At 33.1% G+C, this 27,557-nt stretch overlaps 1 protein-coding gene across 2 annotated transcripts in view; it reads left to right on the top strand.

Moving 5' to 3' along the window:
* The window catches only part of ADAMTS6 (ADAM metallopeptidase with thrombospondin type 1 motif 6), a 290,690-nt gene that overhangs the window by 165,457 nt on the left and 97,676 nt on the right, over nucleotides 1–27,557 (top strand). The window contains exons 10-12 of one of the 2 annotated variants that reach the window (XM_057307195.1): nucleotides 1,956–2,102; nucleotides 10,287–10,428; nucleotides 27,194–27,297. In XM_057307195.1, coding sequence (XP_057163178.1) covers nucleotides 1,956–2,102; nucleotides 10,287–10,428; nucleotides 27,194–27,297 — 393 coding nt within the window. Of the gene's footprint in view, nucleotides 1–1,955; nucleotides 2,103–10,286; nucleotides 10,429–27,189; nucleotides 27,298–27,557 lie in introns of both variants that reach the window. The other variant, XM_026498893.4, reaches the window with a different exon arrangement.

The raw sequence follows: 27,557 nt of genomic DNA, 5'->3' as shown, positions 1-27,557 counted from the left end.
CTGCAGCTGATTGTTTTGACAAAATTATATCCAATTCTATTAACTGTGAAGTCCACCATCATATTCCTAGAAGATCATTCAAAGAGACTGATTCCAGTGTGTTTATGTCAAACAAGAAGACTAAATACTGGTGTATTTAGTTTTTGGTTATTTTGGTGGGTTACTTGGTGTTTTAATTTAGGGCTCTGGATATACACTTTTCTGTACTTCTCTTCCTTTGCTTATGTTCACTCCTCCATGCGAATTACTAGTTTCTTCTCCTTGCCCCACATATGATATGTCTTTGTTATGGCTCTTTTTCATAAATACATAAATGAAAAATAATTCATTCAGATTCCTAAACATGTCTCAAATCTAACCCCAGCTCTCTATCCAGTGCCCTATTCAGACCTACATCATTTCTCAATTGGTAATGATCTTCCATCTGCTTTCCCTGCATCCATTCTCTTCCCACTCCAATGTCTCCACCATAGAATTACTATAATGTCCTGTCTAAAATACAGATCAAGTCCATATTCTCCTCCTCTGAAATCTTAAGTTGCTCTTGCTCAGAAATCTTCAGTGTCTCTGGACTGCCAAAATTATTATTTACTTTCATTTATTGTAATTCTCTGTTCTCAACTACCTTTTCAATTTTTTCTCCAGCAACTGTCATCATCTATTTTATAGTCTTGTCACACATATTACTTATTTCCTTGAACACATTCATTGTATATTTATTAGGATGTCACAATGGACACGTAACTTTATTTTTTCACTAATAATGTACGCTTTTTTTTTAATGTTTTTTTATTATATTATGTTAGTCACCATACAGTACATCCCGGGTTTCCAATGTAAAGTTCGATGATTCATTAGTTGCGTATAACACCCAGTGCGCCATGCAATACGTGCCCTCCTTACTACCCATCACCGGTCTATCCCATTCCCCCACCCCCCTCCCCTCTGAGGCCCGCAGTTTGTTTCTCATAGTCCATAGTCTCTCATGGTTCATTCCCCCTTCTGATTACCCCTCCTTTCTTTATCCCTTTCTTCCCCTACCGATCTTCCTAGTTCTTATGTTCCGTAGATGCGAGAAATCATATAATAATTGTCTTTCTCTGCTTCACTTATTTCACTTAGCATTATCTCCTCCAGTGCCGTCAATAATGGACGCTTTTGACTATCTGTGGAGAAAGACTAAAATTTATTCATATTCATATCCTTTATAGAAAAAATGTATGATTTATCACTGAGTTATGTTTTTGTATCACATTGATAATAGCACTAAGCATGGCTATAGGACATGGTGGGAGGGAATGGCAAAGACAAGCTTTGAATAATGAATGGCAACCAAGGTAAAGAAAAACTCTATAATCATAATACTTAAATGTATCAAGATTTTTCAAAAGGTGTTTTGAAAACACACATACACATACAAACATAAATTGCATATATGTTGAATTCTCCTCTATCTATATTAATAAGAAAAATGATTTTTGCATTTGGCCTTTAACCTAGAACTCCATGGATTATAACTATATTTTTATAATTCTCTTTTAGATTCAGCATAGTGAGGTAGCATGAACTCTAGGATGTTAAAAGGCAGTTTCTACTAACACTTACTAACTGTATGATCTTTAATAGGTCATTTATCTTTGCTAAATCTCATTTTTTATACCTATAAAGTGAGAATTAATATATATTCCCTATCTGTTCAAGGAAAGATTGATTCATGTAAGCTAACATTTGAAAGTATATGATCAATTAAAGAGATATAAAAATAAATTCTATCATAGAATTATTCTGTAGTCTCCTTAACTTGAATCCTGTATTTCCTTAGAGGATCTTGATAGAAGGTATATGTTGATAAGGCTAACAAATGATCAAATAAGGAAATAAAGGATGTATTGGGGGTTCATTTTTTTTTTATTTCTTTCTTTTATGTTTCTTATGTTTCTTCCTTGTTAAAACAGTTTTGGTATGAACCATGATGGAATTGGAAATTCTTGTGGGACGAAAGGTCATGAAGCAGCAAAACTTATGGCAGCTCACATTACTGCAAATACCAATCCTTTTTCCTGGTCTGCCTGCAGTCGAGACTATATCACCAGCTTTCTAGAGTAAGTAATCTCTGGAGAGTGATGATGAATTGCTCCAGAAGTAAGCCATTGGTAGAAGCCTAATATGTAGTGCTTCAAACTGCATAATGAGTAACTTTTATAGGGTGATATTTCAGGCTGTTCCCAAAATACTTTAATATATCGTTGTGGCAAATTTTTTCCTTCATACTCAAACAGAATTTGGTAGATTAGAGAAACTGGAGCAAGGCTATAAGTGGGGTTGATGATGTGAGTGTCAGTAATGTTCAATAAATGGGAAACAATGTCAGAAAGAATTTAGATTTACACAGTTAAATAGAGCGTGGGCCAAACTTAAATTCAGTGATTATATATTTCATTTTGTTGTTGAAAAAACTGAAGTTTTTTTAGGAATGCCAAAGTATCTAATAGTAACGAACAACAACAACAAAAAAACCAAACACCTAGCAAGTGTAAATGAGAAAATGAAAATTTGTCTTTGAAAATTTATTATGTGATTCATCTTTTCTGCAGTTTAGAACTTCTTTGCTGATCTTTTAATGTATATTCTAAGAGTCTGGTTACTTAAATGTGAAATAATAAATTAGCTGAGGTATAACTGTGTTTATGAAAGCAGATATTCTTTCGTATCTCACCTGCATAGGACTTTCGGATTGGACTTTAGAAACTCTCATAGACTTAGGTCTCACTTTCTAACTGTGTGACCATGGGCATGTTACTTAACCTTTCCTAATCTTCAGTGACCTCACTTGTTAAATGAGTTAGGTAATAATACATGCATCTTCAGGTTGTTATATATATAATTACGTACAATGTTATAATGTGTATGAAACACAGTAGACATTCATTAACTGGTAAAAATTATTTTAAATAATATAGAGGCTTTGAGCCTTATTGCTGTATCATTACTTTCAACTGTTTTGTGCCATTGTTTTCTTGGGGAGAAGGGATTAAGTATTCTGTGAAAAAGTGAATCATAGAAAAACACACATGAAACTATAGAAATTCTTTTTAAAAACTGTCTTTGTTCAAAGTTCACATTTATATGACTATGGTCTAAAACTTTAAAAATTCAGATAGGTTATGTAAGGTAATATTATTTATTAAAGTTTTGGTTCATATCTGCTAATAGCTGAAACTTCTGAAAACTTAAAATTATGTAGTTTTTTAAAACCCCAAACAAGAGATTTTAAATTACCTACCACAATGGTTTCATCAATCAGAGATCAAAAGATAAATGTTTAAAATGGACTTTTTTGAATTAATTAATGTAATAATGAAATAGAAGGAATTGGAAATTCATATCAGAAGGTAGTTCCTCGGAATAATTATGCCATAACCTAAAAATTTTTAATGTTAGTAATTAGTAATTATAACACTGTACTTGCTAGTGCCAAAACTGGGTTGAAGGCTATAAAGATAGACCACAGAAGATTTGTTTGACATCTTTTAGTGGTTTTTAACACAAAGCACTAGCATTATCATTTTCCAAGATGTTTTTAATGAGATCATATTACCTAAATTTTAAACATTGTTGAAGATCTGCTTTCCCCAGAAATCAAGCCAGATCTGGAATTTCTCCTTTGACTTGGCTCATGTTTTTATAATGGAATCTTAGTGTCTATCACCAGAAAGACAAACTGTATAATATGCTCAGTATTCCTGTGCATTTTTGAAGCCTTCTCTCCTCATGTCTTTTTTTTTTTTCCAAGTACCAATTTTCTTTCTCCCCTACCCTGTTTATTTTGCACAGCCTATTTGCTAGGACCATCTTTGTATTCCTAATACAAGGACTAGTTTTTGAGGTCTTGCCAGACCCTGCCTTGATGAAACTATATTAAGGCTGTTAAAATACTTGGAAAGGGAATCCCTAAATTACTAATAAAATACTGTTAAGAAATCGCCACAGGTTTGGTGAGAGATGTAAAATTATTACTGGTTGCAATAAAGTGTTCCATTGAATTAATTAAAAGAATTAATCCAAAAAGTATTATTTAAGCCTTATTGCCTCTTTGCATTTTGTATGTAAGCATGATTAGTGTTGACAGGGTTCTAAAGGGCTTATTTATCCTCTATTTTATAAAAATTTTTCTGTTGTGCATCCTCATGGGAATGCTCACACAGTTAAAGCCATTAGTAAAAGATAGATATGAAAGACAATGGGTAGAGATTTGGGGAAAGTTGGCTTTTTTCCCCTTTTTAATAAAAAACTAAACAGCTCTGATTATAATCTGACCAAGCAATAAGGTTTTTTAAACATAGGGCCCTTTAAAAAGGTCAGTTCACTGGAGCGCAAAGACATAATAGTAACTTTCTTGAATTTCTTTGTTCCTTTTTATTAATGCAGTTGGCTTAATTGCTTTAACAGCTATGTGTGATATTTTTAAAAATCCAGTGATATTTTGATCAGGGATTGAGGTTACATTTATGTTTTATAGTTGGCTCAAAAAGACTCATAACATTTTTAGTTTCTCTTCTCAAGAAAAAGAAGTCTTGAAAGATGAATTGTTTAGGAACTGCAGTCCAGCCAGCAAAATGCATACCTTTCTTTACTTAGTGACTGCATAGGCCCAAGATGATGGTGGATTTTAACAATGAGCTTTCTATGATTTATAGAGATTCACTATTCACTATGTTCAACTGAAAACAATTCCATGGCCTTTAAATGCCAATAGAGTAAAGTCTCTCGTGTCTTTCTGAAACACTAGGTGCTATTGATCAATCAGGAGATGGTGTTTACCAACTCCCAATATTTTTTTTCAGATTTCTTAAACTCGGTGATTCAATAAGTGGTTCATGAATCGCCCAGAAGCCGTCCTGATTAAATAATAAAGAACCCATTTCCGTTAAAATGGACGTGTTATGCCAGCTTCTGATGTTTTCGACGACGGCTTTGCAGGTAGTGTCCTTCCTATCTGCCTGCGGGACTTATTTACTTATTTATTTAGAAAAATAGAGAAAGATGAACCTGGTATTATGGCTCACACTCATTGATGACTATGGGCTAATTTACCAGGCGGTGGAAGGCAGCCAGAAGTAGTTTAGGCCAGTTTTTCATACATTTTCCACCACTTAGCGGTAGTACAGAGTAATTTCATATAGTTTTCAAAAATTCCGGAGCCTCTGTGAATCAACTCTTGCTCTATTTAAATTAAAGTCTGTTAAATTGTTTGAACTGTCAGAGATCCATAGCAAAATTTCCTACAGCTCCAAATTAAATACAGACTAGCCATTTTCACAGAAAGGATGGAAGCTGAATAAAAGAAATGCAATATTATGGTAGAAGGTGAACTAGAAAGAAAGAGCTACAAGGAAAGTGATAGAAGATGAACAGGATGACTAAGACACTCACATTTCCTCTATAGCACTTACATTTGAAGGTCAGTATCAATAATCTTTCAATGGAAATCAATTTCATAGATGGGATCCTTTTTTATATGGAGCCCAAGAGACAGCAAAACAGCTTTCTCCTCCTTCCATTTATCAGGCATGTTTTGGGGACTTCACCGTAACCCATAAAAATCTTTGATAAGTCATAATTACATTTGGAGAAAAGGGCATGACGGAGTAAATAATTAGCAGTACAGTGTTTGTTTGTTGGAAGCCTCAAATTCAGTTCTATTCAAGCATTCTAGTCATACAGAGGGCAAAAGAGAAAGGTCTGACCTACAGTAACTCATTTTAGAAGGTAGTTATTGTTTGTTTTGTGACGACTGATAAAGCAGTTTACAATAACATAGTAGGCAAGACACTTGACTTGCCATAGATGATACAGTCTGATTCATTTTTCTTTAACTTAGGTGTATGAGCACAATTTTGTGGTAAAAAAAAGAAATAGGAGTTGGCATTAAATGTTAACTTTTTGTTGTTGTTGTTAAAAGACTGTTAAGATATGTATAGGGTTATATAGAAAGATTTATTTTTTAGGTTGACCCACTGTGTTATAGGCTGAAGGTCTGTACTTTATAGTATAATTGTTTAAGTAAAAAACAAATCTAAAATTGCAATTAGGAGAATGTGCTCATGTGTTCTGGAAACAAAGCCAAGGGTGCATATTTTACATAGGGAACTGTAAAATTAAGCTGAAGATTCAACTCTGGCTCATGTTCCCATTTCAAGGCTAATTTTCAAGCTATGTAAATACGACTTCTCTAAATTAGAAGTAGAATACATGAAATATGATTTTGCTATCAGGCTGCAAAGATTTCTGGAAATGTAAATATATTTTGATTTACTAAGAATTTCATAATCTAGGAAAAAGCATGTTCTCAAGCTAATACACATTTTTTTTCTGTCTTGTCTTAGATGCATAAGCAAAAGTAGAGTCTATTATCATCTTTATTGCTGTATATATTAATAAAGATTGGGCTTTTAGTAGTGAAATGTATGCTGCTAGGGAAATAGAGTTCTACTTTTTATGTATATAGTTTTGCTCAGGACAAATATATTGCTGCTTAATAATAATAAGTTATAATAATATCTCATAGATGGAAACTAACAGTGCCTTTCATTTAATTTATCAACAAGTGAGGTTTCTGTTTTCTGAGTGGAAAAATTTGCATATGACCAAAGCACAGACTATCTATGCTTGAAAGTGCCATTCGATGAGAAAATTCAAGAAGATTTATATATAACACCACTACTATTATTATTTTGATAAGAGTAGCATAAATAACACTAGACTTAGCATCGTAAGAAATGTATGGTTATATTAATTAGCTAGAACCCTAGATTTAATAACAGTTACTCATATCTCCATTTTGTTGAATAGATGCATTAAAAAATATAAGAAAATAACTCATCTAATATTGTTGAGAAAGGAAAAGACATTTGTACCAGGAGACCTGTACAAAAATGTTCATATCAGCATACTTCGCAATTTTCAGAAATTAGGAATAATGCAAATGTTGATTAAGAGAAGAATGGATAAATAATTGTCCCATAGTCTTAAATGGAATTAAAGAACAATATTAATGAACAGGCCACAGCTATACATATCAACATGGATGTTTCTCACATTCATTATATTTGAACCAAAGAATAAAGTCACAAAAGAAAGCCTACGCTATGACTCTTTTTATATAGTCCAAAAATAGGCATATTAATAATTGACAGATGAATAGTAACTAAAAAAAAGCATGGAAATAATTATATTAAAAGTCAGAATATTAGTTACTTCTTCTGGAGAAAGTGAAGGGTGTGATTAGGGTTGAGCTCTTGGGAATTTAATAAGAAGAAAAAAAAAGCACTTCTAGGGTTAAATATACATCTCTCAGATCCATGTCCTCTACCTTCTATACTTATAGCTATGGTATTTCATAATGGCAGTGGATGACTCAGAGGCATGGAAATATCCAGAATTATTATTTTCTAAGAGTTAATTAAAATAATTGTGATCTAGAAATTTAACTTACTTAAAAGTGTCAGGAAAGTAGCAAATTTTAGTAACATTATGGAAAAAATATTTTTGTCACTTAACCTCTGGTTAAGAATTAAAATATGTAAACTACGTCAGCCCCCAAATAGTTTAATCCAGGTTTTACTATATATATCAAATATGGTTAGTAGAAGAAAAATATAGTTCATTTTCTACCCAAAATGTAGAAACAATTTAAATCAATCTTGGAGATATCCCCACCCTTGTTTTCCCAGAGTCTGTAATAGGTAAGACATTTGACATGGAAGCATTCATGGTTTGTACAATACTATAACCAAACCCATTAAAAGGCTTTTGTTGATGCCATATTCCTAAATACGCATTCATCTTAATAAAGATCTATGTTTTTTGTGTATATTTTATTTCATACAGTGTTTTATCCTTCTGCGAAAATATACAGAAAAGGAGAATAACGCTTGTCTAGATCTTTAATTAGACCACATTAATACAAATTAGTAAATACTTAAAAAAACTGAAACAAAAATGCACTTTTGGAATAAACTTTTCAGAAGAAGACTTTGTCCACAGGTGACCACAGTGCATGTCTTCTCTATTGTCTGGAGGCCCTTCCGATGGTTGTCGGATTTGATATTTTTTTAAAGAACATGAACCAGGATTAGAACATCATTAATACCTGTGAACAAGAACTTTAGATGAAGTAATTATTCTTTCTTCCTTCTGAATTAAGCCAAATTTCAGTTTGCTATCAGAAAGTATTTTTTTTCCCCAGGTATCTATTCTTAAACTCTTTTGGAGGTCCATATAGTACTTCCTCTAGGTTTTTAGGTTAATTTTCCATATCTGCAAGTAATTATGTATAATAATTTTTAATAGATTTTTGAGTTGATGCTACTTAGGTGAATATATCATATACTTTGTTATGCTATCAGCAAATATTTTTGCCTATGGCACCCTGTACTTATATACTTCAGTACTTTAATTTTTCCCATTGATTTATAATGGTACTTGATTTTTTTTTACATATTTTAATCCTGTCATAAAGACATTTATAACTTTATTGTAGATGGAGATGAAACTGATATTTTAGAAGAAAAATTATGGAATTAGACTGCTAATTGACTTATTTCATGAATATTACAGTTTATCAAAATTGTCTTCTTTCAGTATACTTTTCACATTTGACCTCTATCATTAATCTTAATATAAAATTTTGAATTTACTGGTAGAATTGCATTTGCTTAACATTTGCATATCCATGTAGATTAAAGATATTTTACATAATGAAATAAAAAAGCTTGCTATTTTCAAAATTCATCTAGAAAGAGTTTCTCTTACTGAGGTGCATGTCAATTTCTAAAAGTACAATAAATAGGAAGTAAAAAGCGTTCTGTCATGAAAACTGGATAGCTGGGTGAAAAAAGGTGTTTTCTGTTAAATACCTTGAACAGTGACAAGTGAAATGATTATAATAGCCAATAATAAACCCATCTATATTAGTACTACATTTATTATTCCATCTAATTATTTTTATTGATGAAAAACCTATCAAGAGGGGTGTAAATGAAAGGAAAAGGTATAAAGAAGACAATGTTCTGCCCCGTGAGTTTTTGAATCTATCACCTTATGAGTAGTATGGTTCAATTTTTAAAACGTATTAATTTGCTGCTGTGCAAATACACATTTTTATATAGCAAATTAACTTTTACATTTTAAGAAATATGACAAAATAGTAAGTGAATATGAAACTCATTATTATGCATGGCTCTTTCTTACTTATCTATAAATGAAAATTTGTACTGTCCTAAATAATAGTTGAGGAACTTCTACTTGTGAAATTATTTTCCTTTGGCAAAGTGGATGGAAAAGATTTGGAAAAAAAAACACAAGTGCTGGCACAATTGACAGGAATGTTGGAAAAAATTTTTAAATGTTGGCATAAGAATTCTTTAAAAATTCTAAGTTACTCACATGTGAAATGAAAGTAAAAAAGCATCTGTCCTATTTTATGCACACTGACTTAAAAAATGAACAATTATATTTAGCAAAGTATAAAGCTCTTTAAACTAAGGTATTCTGTCTGGCTTTTGGCGATCTTTATGTTATTTGTTCCACTGAATTAAAATATTATGTTTGAGTGCAAGCATACTTTGAAAAGCAGAAATTGCAGAGAGGAGAACATTCTCTTTTCCAACTCTGATGACCCTAGATGAAATATGAAATTTTTGAGAGACTAAACACTTCTAATATACTTGAGAGAACTTTGGATCTTGGCCTCATCTGTCATTCTGCCCATTTATTATTGAAATATTTCAAGAACCTTTGGACATGTCTTACTACAACATCTATTGTTCTGCCCAAGTTAGAGTAGTATATTGATTAGGTCTTTTAAGAATTACAACCATAGTGGTTGTTGGGTTTTTTTTAATTTTCCACATTTTATGTTTTTAATTCTACTACCAGATGTGGTTATATTTTCATGGAAAACAAACAAGAAGCTTAGAGTAATATGAAATTCTGTTTTGATTCCTTCAGAAATTAGTTTAAATCAGTGTTTTAAGGCCAACATGACATTTTCAGATTGTTGTCTGAGATGCTTTTATTGTGTCTTGGTGCTGGAAAAAACAATTGGCACTCTTACTCACATTTCAGTAAAATTATTGTTTTGCTATATGACTATTTATTGGTAGAATGTATTGCTTTTCATGCATCAAGTTATTAAAACAAAGAGTTCAACACATGGTTTCATTAATTGTGATGGAGATAGTCCATAGTGTACCTAATTTCCTTTGATCCTTTATGTTGAACAGTTCAGGCCGTGGTACTTGCCTTGATAATGAGCCTCCCAAGCGTGACTTTCTTTATCCAGCTGTGGCCCCAGGTCAGGTGTATGATGCTGATGAGCAATGCCGTTTCCAATATGGAGCAACATCCCGCCAATGTAAATATGGGGTAAGAAGTCTTAATCCGTATGTTTAGTCATTTATATGTGTTCTTTCATGACACAAATATTAAGTTAGGTTTTTACTGAGCATAGTTTACTTCTGATAACATCATTAATTTAAATATGGCCTTTGGCATACTGCTTTTTTTCTGATACCATTTGTCTACTATCTATTTCTAAATATTTGAGTAATCTTAAACAAGTTTCAAATGTCTTGTGAGGGATACGGGTAGAATTTTAATAATTTCTAATTTATTTCTTTTTTAAGTCCTGAGTTTATGATGCCAACTTTAGTTTGTCTTTTGAAATGTTATGGTTTTGAAAACTCCCCCCTCCTAGTCTTTTCTGGTTCTCTAATAATTGGGTTTAAGGAAATTTTCACATTGGCTAGGAGCCTTTATTTTAATTTATACTTTTTAGTACTGAGTCATTTCAAGTTGCTTCATTCACTGCCCACATTCTAACACAACAACTGAGTGGGGACAAGATGACATTAACCCAAATAGAAAAACAAGGAAAATTACTGTGGAAAAAAATGTAGGTTTCATAATTGACTCTTCGTGTCTGCCTAAAAAAGTGGGCTGTGGATGAAGCAACTTGAAATGACTCAGTACTGGAAAGTATAAATTAAAATCAAATAAATAATATTATATATATAATTAATAAGTTTTGAGAAAGAATCAGTGTTTAGTATAGAGACATATTCATAGTAGGTACACAGTGTAAACATGCTGAATGAAAATAGGATTTTTAAATGACAAGTTGTAAGAAAAATTCAGGTTTAAGACATAAGTTTAAAGTCTTGGTTTCTGTTTTCATGCAAATAGTGTTTAAAATCCCTTTATAAAAATAATAACAAAAAAAGAAATTCAGTTTTAAGGTAGATAATACTAAACAATATATTATTCCAATTATTCCTCTTGGGTATGGTACAAAGGAGAGTGATTCTTTAAAATATCCCCTCGGTGACAAAGATATTATTATTCATGGTAGGCTTTGGCAGCACATTTTGTGCAACAGATTTAAATATTGTGTGCAACTATCTAAATATCTAAAGCCTTGAGTAAAACTATGGTCTTTCTTGTCTCTCTGTACAGAGTCTTCTGTTATTATTTCTGTATGATTTTAGTTTCTTTTTTTCTTGGACTGCTTTTTCCTACAGAAAATGTTGGTCAAATTTCAGTCATGGTCTTTTTATATACTTGTAGTTTAGTAGGTTGAAATTCATGATCAAATGAGATTACAGATTTTCTGTTATTCTTATCTATGATCTCATTTCTTTATTAGGAAGTGAAATAGTTAATCTCATTTTAGTTTTTTTATTAGAAATTGAGTTTTAACTGCATCTATGTATTTTCATATTAGATAATTTATATTATCAGTTTTGCAAGATCTATGAATGCATCTTTTCGTTCTTCAATAATTAATAAAATTTTCATCCTGATTATCCTCTCTCTCTACCGGTATATCTCATTTATTTCAGACTAATTGATCTGAAGTGAAGTAAGAGAAATATTAATTGCAAACTTGTGTATTTTCAGTTTATGTTCCTTATATTTAGCTTTTAAAAAAAAAAGATTTTTATTTGAGAGAGAGAGACAGAGAAAGCACAAGCAGGGGGAGGGACAAAGGGAGAAGCAGACTCCCTGCTAAGCAGGGAGCCCGAGGGGTGGGGGAGCTCAATCCCAGGACTCTGAGATCCCGACCTGAGCCCTAGTCAGACACTTAACAGCCTGAGGCACTCAGGTGCCCTCTTATATCTAGCTTTTAGATTCTGTTTCTTTATGTGTTATATTTATAAAAGCTTTTGTAATAGATATAAAATAAAATTTGGGAAACTTGGGGAAAGACATTAGCATCTTAAAATCCTATACAATTTCACATATTTTATCATTAATCTTTTCACTTTGATTTGAAGCAAAATGGTTTTCTTAGACTCATGTACTATATGAAAATGCATATGCTCCTTTTTTATAGACACATCATGTTTTATCTGGTGAATTCCTAAGGTTTTAAATGATTCTAAATACTACATTAGAAAACAGTCGTGGCTTTGAAAGTAGGAGTCTGGTCAGGTAAACAGGTCATACTTCAGGTAGTAGCTGAAGGGAAGACAGTCCAGCCCTGATTTAGCTAGCTGTCAAAGTGTAGCATCCTGAGAGGAACACTGAGCACAAGCACTGGAGGCTTAGAAGAGCACTGTAGCGTTTTAGTCAGGGGGTACTTCTGGTGTTGGAGCATCAGGAAATGATCCCTCTTTCAACTAGCATGTTTCTAATGATGCCAGGGAAGATTTTAAACAACTACAAGATGATATATTACTGCAGCGGTGATCAGCTTTCTCTCTCTTTCACTTGGGTTATCATGTGGTCATTGATGGGGTTTCCAGTGATTATATCTGTGGTTATAAAAAAAAATCTTGCTGGAATTCTTTGTGAGTAGGTTCATCAATATATATGTTAGTTATATTGGGGAATTTATGTGAAAATTTTCATTTTTTATTCAACTTCAGGAAGCACTTTCTACCCTTATCCTTGTATATCATCCGTGTATGTTTTCCAGGTATTCCTAAATTCCAGTAGAAGTAGTGAGGAGAACAAAACAGTAGACAGAGTAATATAGTTGTATAGTATAGTAATTTATAAATGATTTATGGTTTGTGGTATTTATGTAGTGCCTTTTTCTGAGATACTTCAGACTACTTTGATAAAAATTGTAATTACCTACTAATATTTTATAGATGGTGAAACTAAAATACAGAATGTGATTTACCTACCCCAAGGTAAAAACAAAAATTTAAAAAGGTCTCATTTACTGAAAATATACAGATATATTTTATTTAGGGAGATGCTTTTATCAATGTTCATCAAATGATGTCTTTTTCTAAATATCTTTAAAAAAAAAAAAATAAAGCAAACCTCTCCGTCTTATCCAAGTCTTTTTTGGGAGAGAGGTGATCTGGAGAGCTTCCTTAAGCTTACTTTCAGGGTTTTAAATTCTCAGGTCTCACTGAGACCCTCAGTGTTGTATTTGAGTTTTATATTTTTTTACCCTGTGTAAATAGTCAGGACCTCCTCAAGGCAAGGTACAAGTACAGATGAGTAGCATACAAAACAAGATCCTACCAGATCATCTAAAAAATCTGTTAGCTGTATCAGCAAGTTCTAAGGGTGTCTTTGATGTGTTCGGGATGAAACTGCACTGCAAATAAAACAATATTCAGTTTGTACAAAAAAAGATTTTTTTTGCCTGTTTAGAGGAATATTGCTCCCTATAAAGTTCTGTAGAATCTATTGTCTCACTCCTCTTCCACTTCCATTTGTCTCCTCTTTCTTTAGCAGAGAATAATTATTAAAACTGGATTAAAAAACCATTTTACAATAATAATAATAAGTTTACACTTTGGAAGGAACTCACTAATGAGCCTATATATTGTAGGGGATATGGGTGATCTTTTGCCTGCTCTCTAAAAAGCACAGATTAATTCAAGACTCAATCTCAAACATAACTCTACATTTCTTTATTCTATTGCTATAAATCATATCCTAAACATTGTATTCATATATACTTAATGGTTCGTGTAGGTCCACAATATCCACTACATAATTTACTGGTTAACTGTCAACTGGTGATTGCTACCATGACACTTTTTAACAGAAATGGAAGGAAAAAAAAAAAAAAAGAAACCTAAAATTCGTATGGAACCATTACAGACCCTGAATAACCAAAGTAATTTTGAGCAAGAAGACCAAAGCTGGCGGTACCATACTTCCTGATTTCAAAAGCTAATTATACAGCTACAGTAATCAAAATAGTATGATACTGCCATGAAAACAAATATATAGATCAATGGAATGGAGGCGAGACTAGAAATAAAGCCATGCATATATAATCAATGGATCTCTGACCAGTATGCTAACAATAACAATGGGGATAGGATAGTCTCTATCCTATTAGAAAATTGGACAGTGACGCCTGGGTGGCTCAGTCGTTACGCATCTGCCTTCGGCTCATCATGATCCCAGAGTCCTGGGATCGAGCCCCACATTGGGCTCCCTGCTCAGCGGGAAGCCTGCTTCTCCCTCTCCTACTCCCCCTGCTTGTGTTCCCTCTCTCACTGTCTCTCTCTCTGTCAAATAAAGAAATAAGATCTTTAAAAAAAGAAAGAAGAAAGAAAGAAAGTAAGGAAGAAAGAAAATTGGACAGCCACAGGCAGAAGAATGAAACTGGACCCTTATCTTATACCATACAAAAAATTAATTCAGAATGGATTAAAGACTTAAATATAAGACCCAAAACTATAAAACTTCTGGGAAAAAAAAAATTGAAAATCTTCTTGAGTTTGGCAGTGATTTCTTACATGTGACTTCTTAGATGGTTACATGTGACTAACCAAAAATATAGGCAACAAAAGCAAAAATAGACAATTGGTACTACATCAAACTAAAAAGCTTCTGCACAATGAAGGAGACAGTCAACAAAATGAAAAGGCAACTTATGGAATGGAAGAAAATATTTGCAAATCATACATCTGGTAAAGGATTTATGTCCAAAATATTTAAGAAACATGTACAACTCAATAGCAAAAACCACACCCCAAATAACCCAATTAAAAAATGGGCAAAGAACTGAATAGCCATTTCTTAAAAGAAGACATATAAATGGCCAATAGGTATATTAAAAGGTGCTCAACATCACTAATCATCAGGAAAATGCAAATCATAACCACGATGAGCTATTACATCACACCTCTTAGGATGGTTATAATAAAAATAAACAAACAAAAGCAAATACAAAAGAAAACAAATATTGACAAAAATGTGGAGAAAAAGGAACACTTGTGCACTGATGGTGGAAATGTAAAGTGGTGCAGCACTATGGAAAATAGTATGGAGATTTCTCAAAAAAAAAAAAATAGAAATACCATAATGATCCAGTAGTCCCACTTCTGGGTATATACCCAAAAGAATTAAAATCAGCATCTCAAAGAGATCTATTCACAGTAGCTGGGATGTGGAATCAGCATCTTGAAGAGATATGTATACTCTCAAATGCATTGCAACATTATTCACAATAGCTCAGATATGGAAGCAACCTAAAATGTCATTGACAAACAAGTGGATAAAGAAAATGTAAGAACTTACAATGGAATATTATCCAGGCCTACAGAGATGGAGATTCTGACATTTGTGACAACATGGATGAACCTGCTAAGTGAAATAAGGCAAACAAGAAAGTACAGATACTACCATGGTACCACTTATATTCAGAATCTGAAATAGTCAAACTTAAAGAAGCAGGGAGTAAAATGGTAGTTACCAGGGGAAAACAAAACCTGGGGAAAACTGAAAATGAGGAGGTACTCGTTGAGGAATACAAAGTTCCGTTATGTAAGATGAGTAAGTCCTAGATGTGTACTGTACAGCATAGTACCTATAGTAAACAGTACTCAATTGTGTACTTAAAAGCTTGCAAAGAAGGTAGAACTTATATTAAGTGTTCTTATCACACGGACACACAAACACACACAATAATGATAATACAGAGGATGGGAGGAAGCTTATGGTGGTAATGGATATGTTTAGGGCATAGTGTGGTGATGATGTCATACATGTATACTTACCTCCAGATTCATCAAGTTGTATGCATTAACTGTGTAGAGCTTTTTGTTTGTCAATTATACCTTAATAAAGTGGTTTGAGAGAGAGAGAGAGAGAGAGAGAAAGGTGATTGCTCATGAAGAGGTAGATTTAAGGCCCAGGATAATATAAGAAAAATTTTATAGATCATAGCTTTGTTTAATTTATGGGAAATTTTTATTATCTATGAAGTTTGTTGCTGTTCACATAGACTTACAAATTAGCACATAAATGCATAACAGTATGTTGTACATTGTTATTACTTACTTTAATGTAGAACTGAACAATGTTTTATCAATGGATCATGTATTCCATATCCCAGATGGAAACACATGATCTAATACATGGTTTCACAATGAAACAATATTTTAAATAAAATTCTGCTCACCATTAACTATTACCTATGACCTTGAATTGATTGATAGATTTTACTCAGACACTGTTTCCAGTGAAGAGCAGCCAACTCGTTCTCTAAAACGTCAGATGGCGAAAGGTATGACAACCATGCAAAGTATTTTTTCTTTACCTGGCACCTGTCAGACATTCAGTAAAATTTTCCCTTTCTTCTATGAATATCTATGTCATCCATTATACCATTCCTCTACAGTTGATATGCTGGTAGTGCTGTAGGGGAATCTAAGTCATCTGCATTTGGGGAGCATATGAAGATATTCGAAGGGCCACATTGTGACTCAATCACATCCTTCAGTCTCGGCTCAAATGCATTTTCTTTTCAGACAGGCCTTTGGTCAATCTATAGACAAAGACTTCTCCCAGTTTTTCTCTTTCACATCATGTTTTTTATTTCCTTCAGAGCAGTCATTTCAAGCCATGATCGTTCTGCTTATTCGATTACTCATTAATTATTTAAATGTGATCTTCTATGTAAGGCTTTCCCTAAAAATTTTATCTAAAATTGTGTGTGCACACATGCACATATGCATGCACACACACACTCCCTGTCATTTTCCTTTATTTTTCTCCTTAACATTTATTACTTTTAAACATAGTGTATATAATGCTAAATCATCTTGTTTCTTTCTGTTTTTCCCACTAGAATAGATTTTTCCTTGGCGCAGAGATTTTACCTATTTCATTCCCTTTTCATTCCGTAACACATAGAACAGAGCCTGGCTCATGATAGGTGCTCAGTAAATACTTGTTGGAAGAATGAACTGATAATTATAATAGAACATAAGTTCCATGAGAATAGGAATCCCACCTGCCTTGTTCATGGCTGTTTACATAGTGAGTGGCATGATGCTTGCCTTATAGTACAAGCTCAAAAAATATTTGTTGAATAAATCAGTGAGAAGAATTATATGGTGAAAAGATAGTAGGCGGAATGCCTTTGTGACTTTTTTGTGTATTTGAAGAGCTGACAGAAGGCTAGTGTTGCTGTAGCTCTCAAAGCAAGTACCTTCTAAATGAGATAGAAAAACAGGTTAGGAGCCAAATCTGTGTGCACCTAATAGGCTGTGTTAAGATTCTAGGTTTTTATCTTAAGAGCAATGGGTAACTATTGAAGGTGTTTTAATGAATGAGACCAAGAGGGATATTAGTGTGCAGAAAATCACAGAATTTGTACAACATATTGTGTCTTAGGAAACCAGTATAATACTGTAATCCAGGGAAACCATGTTGGAAAATTGAAGACTTAATACAAAGTGGTCTATGTCCTCCTCCGTCTCCTTTTCTCTTCCCCTCCAAACACATTCTACACAGAGTACTAAAGCAACTCTCCCACAGTTGATATGCCCTCGTAGCAATGCCCTTGCTTTTCTGTATAAATGTAAATGTATTCTTTTTATACTGGAAGGTACTGCATCGTAACTCTGAGATGAAATGAATGAAAGTGTTTATGTATAGAAATTCCATAATTTTAACGTAAAGGTTGCAGAATCATGGGTATTGTGGTGGAAACAGAACATACAAAAAGAAAACATAACGTAACTTTGGGAATTTTAAGCCTTCTCATTCATTTTGAATCTTTCCAGGGGAAATGTTTTTGTGTCACACACTGTATTTTACTTACAAATCATCAGCTAAGGATTAATGAGAGAATAATCTGTAAGTGGTTAAGTATGCCATATTTGTTCCACACTTTATGTCATGACAGATTTTTAAGATCTAATATTAGAAATGGAAGATCACAAGGAATATATAGGTTTATATTATAAAACTGGATTTATTAATTTATGGTAACAAAGTACCTTGATATTCACTCAACTCTACTGAAATGTGCAAATTTTCTCACCTAAGGAAATCTACCCAGTAGGCCAATTTGTTATCAAAAGGTTGTTTGGTAAGCATAGAATTAAGATATAGGATGGTATAAATTATTTTTATTAACATGTTAATTAATAACTATAATAAGAATACCATCAAGCTGTATCTGCCTGAAGTATAGCTATTTGTAAGCAGAGTAATCTGCTGAAGATAAGATAGTTGAGTTGTCTAATCAGGGTATCCTCCCTCTGGAGAGTACTTAATAAAGCCTGACATATTTTGTCTCTCAGATTCAAGTTTTTAATGTTTTCATGCTTACTCCCTTTTGTTTATTATTTTATCACCATCAATTAGTTACGATTCAAGTCATTATTGCTTTCGACTTGAGAGTCATTCTATTAAAAAGACTTTATTAGTCTTTTTAGGGAATTGTTGGCTACCTACCCATTTTTTTTTTTTTAAGAGAAGCAGATAACTTGCGAAAGAATGATAGTGAAATATTTAGAAGTACATATAAGGGAAGTTTAAAGAAATAGAGTTTGAGTTGCCTATAAAAAAGAAGGCTAAATGTTGGCCTTAAAACCGTCTTCAGGCTTTGGGACATTTATTATAGTTTGATTGCTGGTAACAAATTGTTCTCCTTCCCTACCAAGAGCATGAAAAAAAACACAGTTGTCTTAATTTTTACAGCTGGAAGGTTGTAGATCAGGTAGTAGGAAGAATTTCAAGTTATTAAATATTGGACTGTTGCACTGAAGGAGATTGTAGAACCACTTTCCTGGCAGATTTTAAGGTAGTGTAAATATTCTACAGTGTGGTTTGATACAGAAATAATATTCATATAATTATTTTAGCACTTCAATATTCTTTTGGAGTCCAAACATATCTACTTTTTAGGCATATACTTAACAAGAAGTTGATTTGTTTTTATTTTTCTTAAATTTCAACTCCAAATTTTAGGGACATAATTGCTTATATTCTTAAAGATCACTCGTTTTTACTTTGGGTTTGCTTCTTAGAGGTATTTTTCAAACCATTTAGTCATTTTTTTTGATCTCTTCAAATTGTTAATTATTTAACTTGCATTCCTAGATTCGTTTTTTTATACATATATATGTATGTGTATGTATTTGTATGCATATATACATATATAACAAAAATATATGTCTTTCTAGGATCTCTTGTATTTAAATTACTTACATAACAGGATTAACCTATTTAAAGCTGAAAATAAGGGTACATTATTCTCTTTCTTCAGATGGCTACTAAACACCTGGAGCCAGGCCATGGGATCACCATATGTTGGTTTTCAGTTTTCCTTTGTGTGATACCATGATAAGTAACCTTTCTAATCACTGATGCTCCTTTGTGACCTCTTCAGGCTCTGCTCTCCCCCTTGGCCATCAGGATCCTTTATTGCAAACAGCTGTTGAGAGATGTTACTGATAGGGTAATGAGGACAAAAAAATGTTTCATATTCAGAAACAAAGACCCAAGATGGCATAGGGTTTAGGGTTTCCCAAGGGCAGAAAATATGTGTATGTTTCTTCTATGATCCTTACATTTATTTTTTAAAAATTTAAAAAAACAAAAGCCATCTAGCATTAAAGAGCCTGTTTTCTCTTTGTATACTGTTTTACTTCTTTAATGATATCATAATTATAAAATGGTTTGGTAATTTTATATCTCTTTCCCCCTGTGTAAACTGCTAATTTTAATTTTCTCAGGTAAATCAAAGGACTCTTCTTCCCATTTTTAGTATCTTGTAAGAGCTATATTTATGAAAACATAGTTACAAAAACATTAGGAGAGATGATTCCAATTTCTTTTATTATTTTGAAAGTCTTTTTGAGTGTAAAATAATCAGTTATTCTATTCTGATCAACAAAGATCTAGTCCAGTTTTCTGAATATCAGATACATTATTTTACTTTAGATAATTACTTTAAAGCTACAAGCCTTATATGTATTTTTATTATTATATTTGCAATTTTTTATTGTTAATGCTTGTAAATAGTGTCATTCATTTTAAAAATCAAATAGACTAGAATCTGGGAGTGGATATTAAAATTTTAAATAAGTAGGACTATTTTAAATGTCTTGTCTCTTGGAAGACCATGGAATACTTTTGAGGAGTATGTTAACAGTATCTTTTTTTAAAATCCAAATGCAAGGTATTGTTATGTTCAAAAGTTCCAATAATAATAATACATAAGGTGATGTCTAAGCTCATATAATGAGTGTATATGTTATGTATTAGTACATGATAATTATTAATTTGGAGATACCTTCCTTTAAAATATGAGTAAAGGATAAGAGGGTGTTATGAACATTGAGTGAGATTTTTTTATTACATTAGAATACAAGTAAATGTTTTCTTAATGGCTAGTGACTTTATTCAATTGTTGTACATTTAAGAGAAATGGGAAAGTAGTTTAGTTGTTTGAAGATATTTTGGGCATTTATATCAGATAGAACTGATTCAAATCCAGGTTTAGTTAGGGTTGAAGCAAATTGCTAAATCTTTCTGAACCTAACGTTTCTCGCACTTTCCGAGATTTTAGTGATGATTAAGTGCGATACAAATATGAATATGTCTTGCACAGTAGTTGACTGTGTACCCTGAAAAGTGTTAGTTCCCTTTTTTAATTTTTTTTCCTGCCTGCAACACTGCTGCTAAGAAGTTGTGAAGTGTATGCTTTAGTATCTTCTTCAGTAATGGGAGATACAGTTTTATTTCATCATTTTTCAGTTCAGACTTTTGGAAGACTTTTCTATACATTGAACTCATATCTTCTCCTGGCTTTTACCTGTTTATTCAAATGACTTCTCTTCTAAGTCGGCATGCATATTTTGTCTCCAGTTCTTTATATAACTTGCTTTTTTATGTCTAGGAAAAGACTTTCAGTTTCAAAAACATGACAAACAGTAAATACGATCACTTTTCCAGGTATAAAAGCAGAAAATGCCAGAGCGATAAAACGAGTAAAACATAATTAAATATCATTTATTTAGCTATAACATGTGTTTCTGTGATGAAAAGACACATGGATAAATTAACAGACTGTGGAATGATGCCAGTATAATGCATAAGTCTTGTTTGTTCATATGTGATTGTTTCCTAATGCATTAATGTTGTGGACTTCAGGTAAGCTTTCTCACAAAAAGAATTATATAAACTCTCAGGGAAAAAAAAAACGTCAAGTCCAAAGAAGGGTCTTTATTGAACATAGTAGATCACTTAGTGGCTCCATTCCCAAAGCCTTAAACAATCTATTAAAATCATGAGGGCAAATGAAGAATCTGTAATTGTACATCCTTTATGTTATTTTTAAAAATTGACTGATAAAGAAGATACACCTTGAATTCAGTTCTTAATTTTTATGAAAATGGTGTCTGTTGGAGGCAGATATCCTCAAAGACCTACATCTGTAAGAAGAAAGCATTACAACCCAGGGCTTAAGGCTACACAGGATCAACTGACTGGGGTGCTGGGATCAAATGCAGAGATTTAACAGTGCAAAGTTTTCTGGCTATGAAATTATCTAGGTTTTCAGTGGTCTGCTCCAACTCTATTTTTCCCATAAATCCTGTTTTCTTTGTAAGTGGTTTTACAGAATGCAGGGGTTTTCACAGAATGCATTTATTATGTTTCAGCAGAAAGCTTATGTATATCAGAACAAAAAAAAGGAAGGTAGGGGTATGCCAGAAATGAGGAGTTTTAGTTCAAATGGCAAGCTGGTGAGCTGATGTTTTCCAAGTTAGGGACATCACCTTGGGTATGAGGTAAGGGTCATTTCTACTACGAAGAAATACCTAAATGGAAATGACAAGTAAGCTAAATGGAAATGTCTGCCCTTTGCTTTGGATGGGGAAAAATAGCTCACACGAGAAATTGAAGCTCTAGGCTTGTGCCTCACATAAGAACAGAGTATGACTTTGCACAGTCTCCATGCATGGTGCTGACCAAATAGATCCACACGAAAACTAGTGAAAGAAAAAACAAGTGAAACCTTGGGATATATGACAGAAACAAATGCACAAAGCTACACTTCTGCAACTCCAGAAGCACAGGATGCTCCGTGAAAAAACAGGATTCCCTGAAGATAAGCTTGAAGAGAAAATAACAAACAACATGAGGAAACAATCCACCATGACGTGAACAAGCAGAAAGATTAGCACCCCAATTGAAAAACATACGGTAAATATGAAAAGAATTTAAGAGACATGGTGGTTAGAACAACAATATCCAATATAAGTTGAATAGAAGTTCTGGAAGAATGGGAAAGTCGTATATTACAAAACGTTTATAATATACCACTCATTATATAACTATAATTATACATATTATATAAATTACATAACTAATAATTTTTCAGAATCAAAGAAAGATGTAAATTCAAAGCATGAGCCCCAAGTAGATAAATAAAAGAACACAGAGATAACAGTGGTGAAACTGCACTATAGCCAAGACAAACTCTTGAAAGCAGCTAGACTTGATCACAAAGAAACGGTGATTAGACTGACAAATGATTTTTCAATCAGTGAACTTAATACCTTCAAATGCTGAGATAACATAAATGTGAGCCTAGAATTCTATATTCAATCAAAATATCATATTAAAAGTGAGTGTAAAATAAATATATTTCAAAACAATGAAGAACTAGAGCCCCCTGGTGCCTGGGTGGCTCATTCAGTTAAACTTCCAACTCTTGATTTCAGCTCAGTCATCATCTCAGGGTTGTGCGACCGAGCCCCATGTCAGGCTCAGTGTTCAACAGGGAGTCTGCTTGAGATTCTGTCTCCCTCTCCTTCTGGCCCTTCCCCCTCCTCCATCTCTCTAAAATAAATAAACCTAAAAAAAAAAAAAAAAAAGGAACAAGAGTCTCTTTCTAAATTAACTCTGAAAGGATGCATATCAAAAAGAAAGAATTTGAGTTCAGAGGGTAGTGCTGGGACATAAGAAACAATTGATAAACACATTGATATGTTTTAAAAAACACTGATTATCAAGTTTTGGGCAGTGAGTGGTTCACAAGCTTTTAGATTTTTGTAGGCAAGGGAAATTTCTCCCTGAAAATAAGCAAACAGCACACGAATGTCAACTTTTAATTTTGCCAAGTAGAAACATTTTGTCAAGACTGCCATTAACACACACACCCTGCTCTCAGGGACCTTACAGTTTATTGTAACACCTAAAAAGTAAAAAGAATAAAACTAATAAATAAGAGTCTGCTAAAATAAGAAATTTAGTTTTATGAAAAAAATCTAACCACATTGATATCACTCTTCTAGTTTTGTAACAGAATATTAAAAACTCCATAGAGCAGTACCAATCTGTGGCATTGAGCTATGTGTCTGATCATACCCAACCTTCTCCCTGGTTCCTGTAAATTCTTTGATAGTGTTATTTTTTCATTACACTAATACAATGCCTGGTGAATAGTAGATGCTCAAGAAATATTCTTGAATGAATGAGAAATAATGTTTTATTTTTCCAGGCAGTCCTCCCAATTGGTTAGAAGTTGGGCCCATGAAATTAGAGAGTCCATTTCCAATTTTCAGTGTCATGTAACAGAAATTTCCCTTGGTAAAGATTGTTGATAACTTCACTCTCCTTCCTTAAACTGAAGGGCAAGCACAAAGACCAAACTTCCTCCTACAGAGTTTTCCCAAAATAAACTGTAGGGTTAGAGAAGGGAATCACCATAACACAGCCAGTGGTTTATTAGTTCATAGAAGTCGTAAGAGTAATCTTAATAAATCTTAACTTCTATAAAGAAATATGAGTATGTGAAAGAGAACTGTGTTCTTCTAGAGCTAAGCTGGTGGGTAGTCAAAAACATCATCAATCTCTCTCACTGATTATACTCCATCATCTTATTTTATTTAGGGATATTAATCCATCTACTATGACGGTGGTTATACAAATTTCCCAAGAGCCCAAAAATTTCAGAATGCATTTAACCTACTAGTGAACCAGCTTGGGACCCACCTTAGGGTGCTTATTTGGCAACTGAAATACTTATGTATATACCCATGCAAATGTATCATCTATGCTCTACAATCCAGCAGTTTAAAGAAGGGTATTTCTGAATGTATGAAAATGTTCTCTAGGTGCCTGGGTTGGCTCAGTTGGTTAAGCGTCTGGCTTTTGGTTTGAGCTCAGGTCATGATCTCGGAGTCATCGGATTGAGCCCCATGTGGCACTCTGCACTCAGCATGGAATCTGCTTGAGATTCTCTCCTTCCCCTTCTCCCTCCTCCTCTGCACATCCCCGCCCACTCATGCGCATGGTGTCTGTCTCTCTCTAAATTAAATAAATAAAATCTTTTTTAAAAAGAAGATTGTTCTCAAGTTCTTTCAGGAACTGTGCCTCTTGCTATCTTAGTATAAAATAAAATTTTCTTAGTTTTTATCTTTCAAATGAGTATTTTTTTTTATCTTGGGAAATCTTAACTGAGATGTCATTGATCTTTATTATTCAAGTTGACATTCTAGATAAGAGATCCATTTGAAAACTCTTCAGAGCCTTTTCCGAGACTAGTTTAACATCTTGGGAGTATTTCCTAAACATAGATTTACAGTCCCATGCTTTAAACAGTAATCTGTGGGAAGTTAATGCCCTAGCAAAATTCCAATCCCCAGGAGCCCACTAGGTAATAAAGTCCTGTTAGCAGTGGGAAACTACCTTTCAAAATGTGTTATTCTCTATAGTATAAGAAGGCTCTATCAAGCGCTGTACTGTGAATCTTGAGATTAAAGTTTTGGAAAAATATCTTGAGCGTTTGCCATTTGGGATAGAGCTTTTCAAGGCACTTTTGGCAAAAAGAGTTTCTGTAAGTTGACCTCATAGTATGTTTTCCTAATAGATGCAATGAACATCGTCCCTTTCAATGATAGAATTTTCATTTCACAGTTCTGTCTAAACTTCAGGCTTCTTTTACTTCTGTCTAAAGTAGATTTAGACTTAATAAAAATCATTAAAGATCAGGAGTATAGTCCAGGATCATGGATAATTTTTTTGTAATCTCTTAATACATTTTTTAGCAATGTTTCTCTGTTTTAGTGAACATATTTTTCTTTGAATATAGATATTTTTGATGTATGGGATAGTATTTTAAGACCCTAAAATGTTAGTCCTACTGTTTTTCTAATATTAAACTGAAATAATATATTTAGGAACGTATATTAAGAAACCATCTCCTATAGGAAAGGAACACTAAAATAGTATAAATAACGTTCTCATAAAACAGAAGCTGAAATTTTGAAGAAAGTAGATTCTGTAGTACATTAAGTTGTAAGAACAGGAAAATTATCTTTATATTATGATCTACAGTACATGTTGTTTATCTTTTGTAATGTTTTAACTCTTTTCTGGCTCAGTAGTTCTCCAAATAGAGTTTAAAGTAGATTATTAAAGTTAGTGAAGTAGATATAGAGTAGATTTATTCAAAAACATTTCAATAGTCTAATAGAGGGGTGCCTGGGTAGCTCAGTCGGTTAAGCATCTGCCTTTGGCTCAGGTCATAATCCTGGGATCCTGGGATCGAGCCCCGTGTGGGACTTCCTGATCAGTGGGGACAGTGCTTCTCCTTCTCCCTCTGCCTCCTCCCCACCCCTGCCACTCACGGGTGAGGCTCTCTCTCTCTCTGTCTCTCTCAAATAAATAAATAAATAATGTTTTTAAAAAAGTCTAATAGAAATTATATGTCTTCTTTTGTGCCTGGTGGAAGGGAGCATCCTAAGGAGGAGCCCAAAGAGATTCCCTCAATGTTATATCCTGTGGGGCATTTCCACGGTGAACCAGTGAACTAAATATGTTACCACTTCATTTCTGAATTGTGTTTATGTGACATAAGTTTTTATAATGATGTTTTGAGAGTAAAAAGAGCAGTTGGTGAATAATAGCAATAAAAGTGAATGTTATACATAATTTTATCTTTGCACTCCAGATTAATGTATTTTTATTGCAAATATGTATTTTATACTAAATGGTTCTAGTTTAATTTAAAAACTTGTACTATCAGTAATGACGCTAGTCAGTGATCTTATATAAAAAGAAATATAAAAAGAAATTGAAAAATTTGAGTATTTTCTTTAAAGAAATCATAGTAAAGAAGACAAGACAGACCCAAACAACATCTGAAATATGTCAGTTGTGAAAATGACACATAAATAGCAACATTTGTTCAAAACCACATTTCCTTTTCATGCAGGTGGGCTACACTGATGATCTGCAAATAACATTGCTAGATTGTTCTTTATGAATTTTAGAAATTACTCCCTGTCCTTGCCCATGGACTCTTTTTTTTTTTCTTTTTGAAATGGTCTTTGTTTGACTATTACAGTAAGTCTAACTGTATTAGTAATTGGTAAGTTTGTACAATTGTATATTCTTGAAGGTAATAAAAATATTTCCTTTCTACATATTCATCCATTCTCCCTACTCTTCTATAGCAATGAAATTTTTTTTTTAAGAATTCCTTTTTAAAGATTTTTTATCTTTAAGCAGTCTCTACACCCAGTGTGGACCTCGAACTTACAACCCCGAGATCAAGAGTCCTGTGTTCTACTGACTGAGCCAGCCAGGTGCACCAGTTCATTAGTGAAATTTCTGCACATTATTTTTTAAAGATCCTAATTAAAAAAAACTAAGACATTCTTTACCCACTAAAATAAGAATTATAAAAAAAAATATTTAAATGATTCTGCAAAATGGGTAACACATCTTGCATAAGAATCTCTCCAAAATCTTCATCTTTCATGCTTCAACAGTAGAAAAACACCTGGGATGTCTTTTTAAAGTAATGCTGAGTGCACGTAGGTATATTTTATGGAAGAAGTGGATATGATTTTAGTCTCTACTTCTGATCAACTTGCTTTTTGCCTTCTTTCCTAGGAAGTGTGTAGAGAGCTCTGGTGTCTCAGCAAAAGCAACCGCTGTGTCACCAACAGTATTCCTGCAGCTGAAGGAACACTCTGTCAAACTGGGAATATTGAAAAGGGGGTAAGCTCAAATGATTTATTATCTATTTGACAAGTAGAGTAATCTGATCCATTTCTGGTGTTGGTATTCAACCCCTAGGAAATCGTGCATACTAATTTAAAATACATTTGAGAAAACAGTAGATACCTTGCCTGATGAGTTAAGTGGCACATATAGATATCTGCACATTTGCAACATTTGGGAAATTACAGTGACTATTTATTTTCTAGCTCAGTTACACCTTTCTGTGCATATATGTATATATTTGTACAGAAAATCCA

The sequence above is a fragment of the Ursus arctos genome, unplaced genomic scaffold (genome assembly GCF_023065955.2).
Source record: "Ursus arctos isolate Adak ecotype North America unplaced genomic scaffold, UrsArc2.0 scaffold_5, whole genome shotgun sequence".
In the NCBI taxonomy this organism is placed as follows: domain Eukaryota; kingdom Metazoa; phylum Chordata; class Mammalia; order Carnivora; family Ursidae; genus Ursus; species Ursus arctos.
This window is presented reverse-complemented; position numbering and strand designations above follow the sequence as displayed.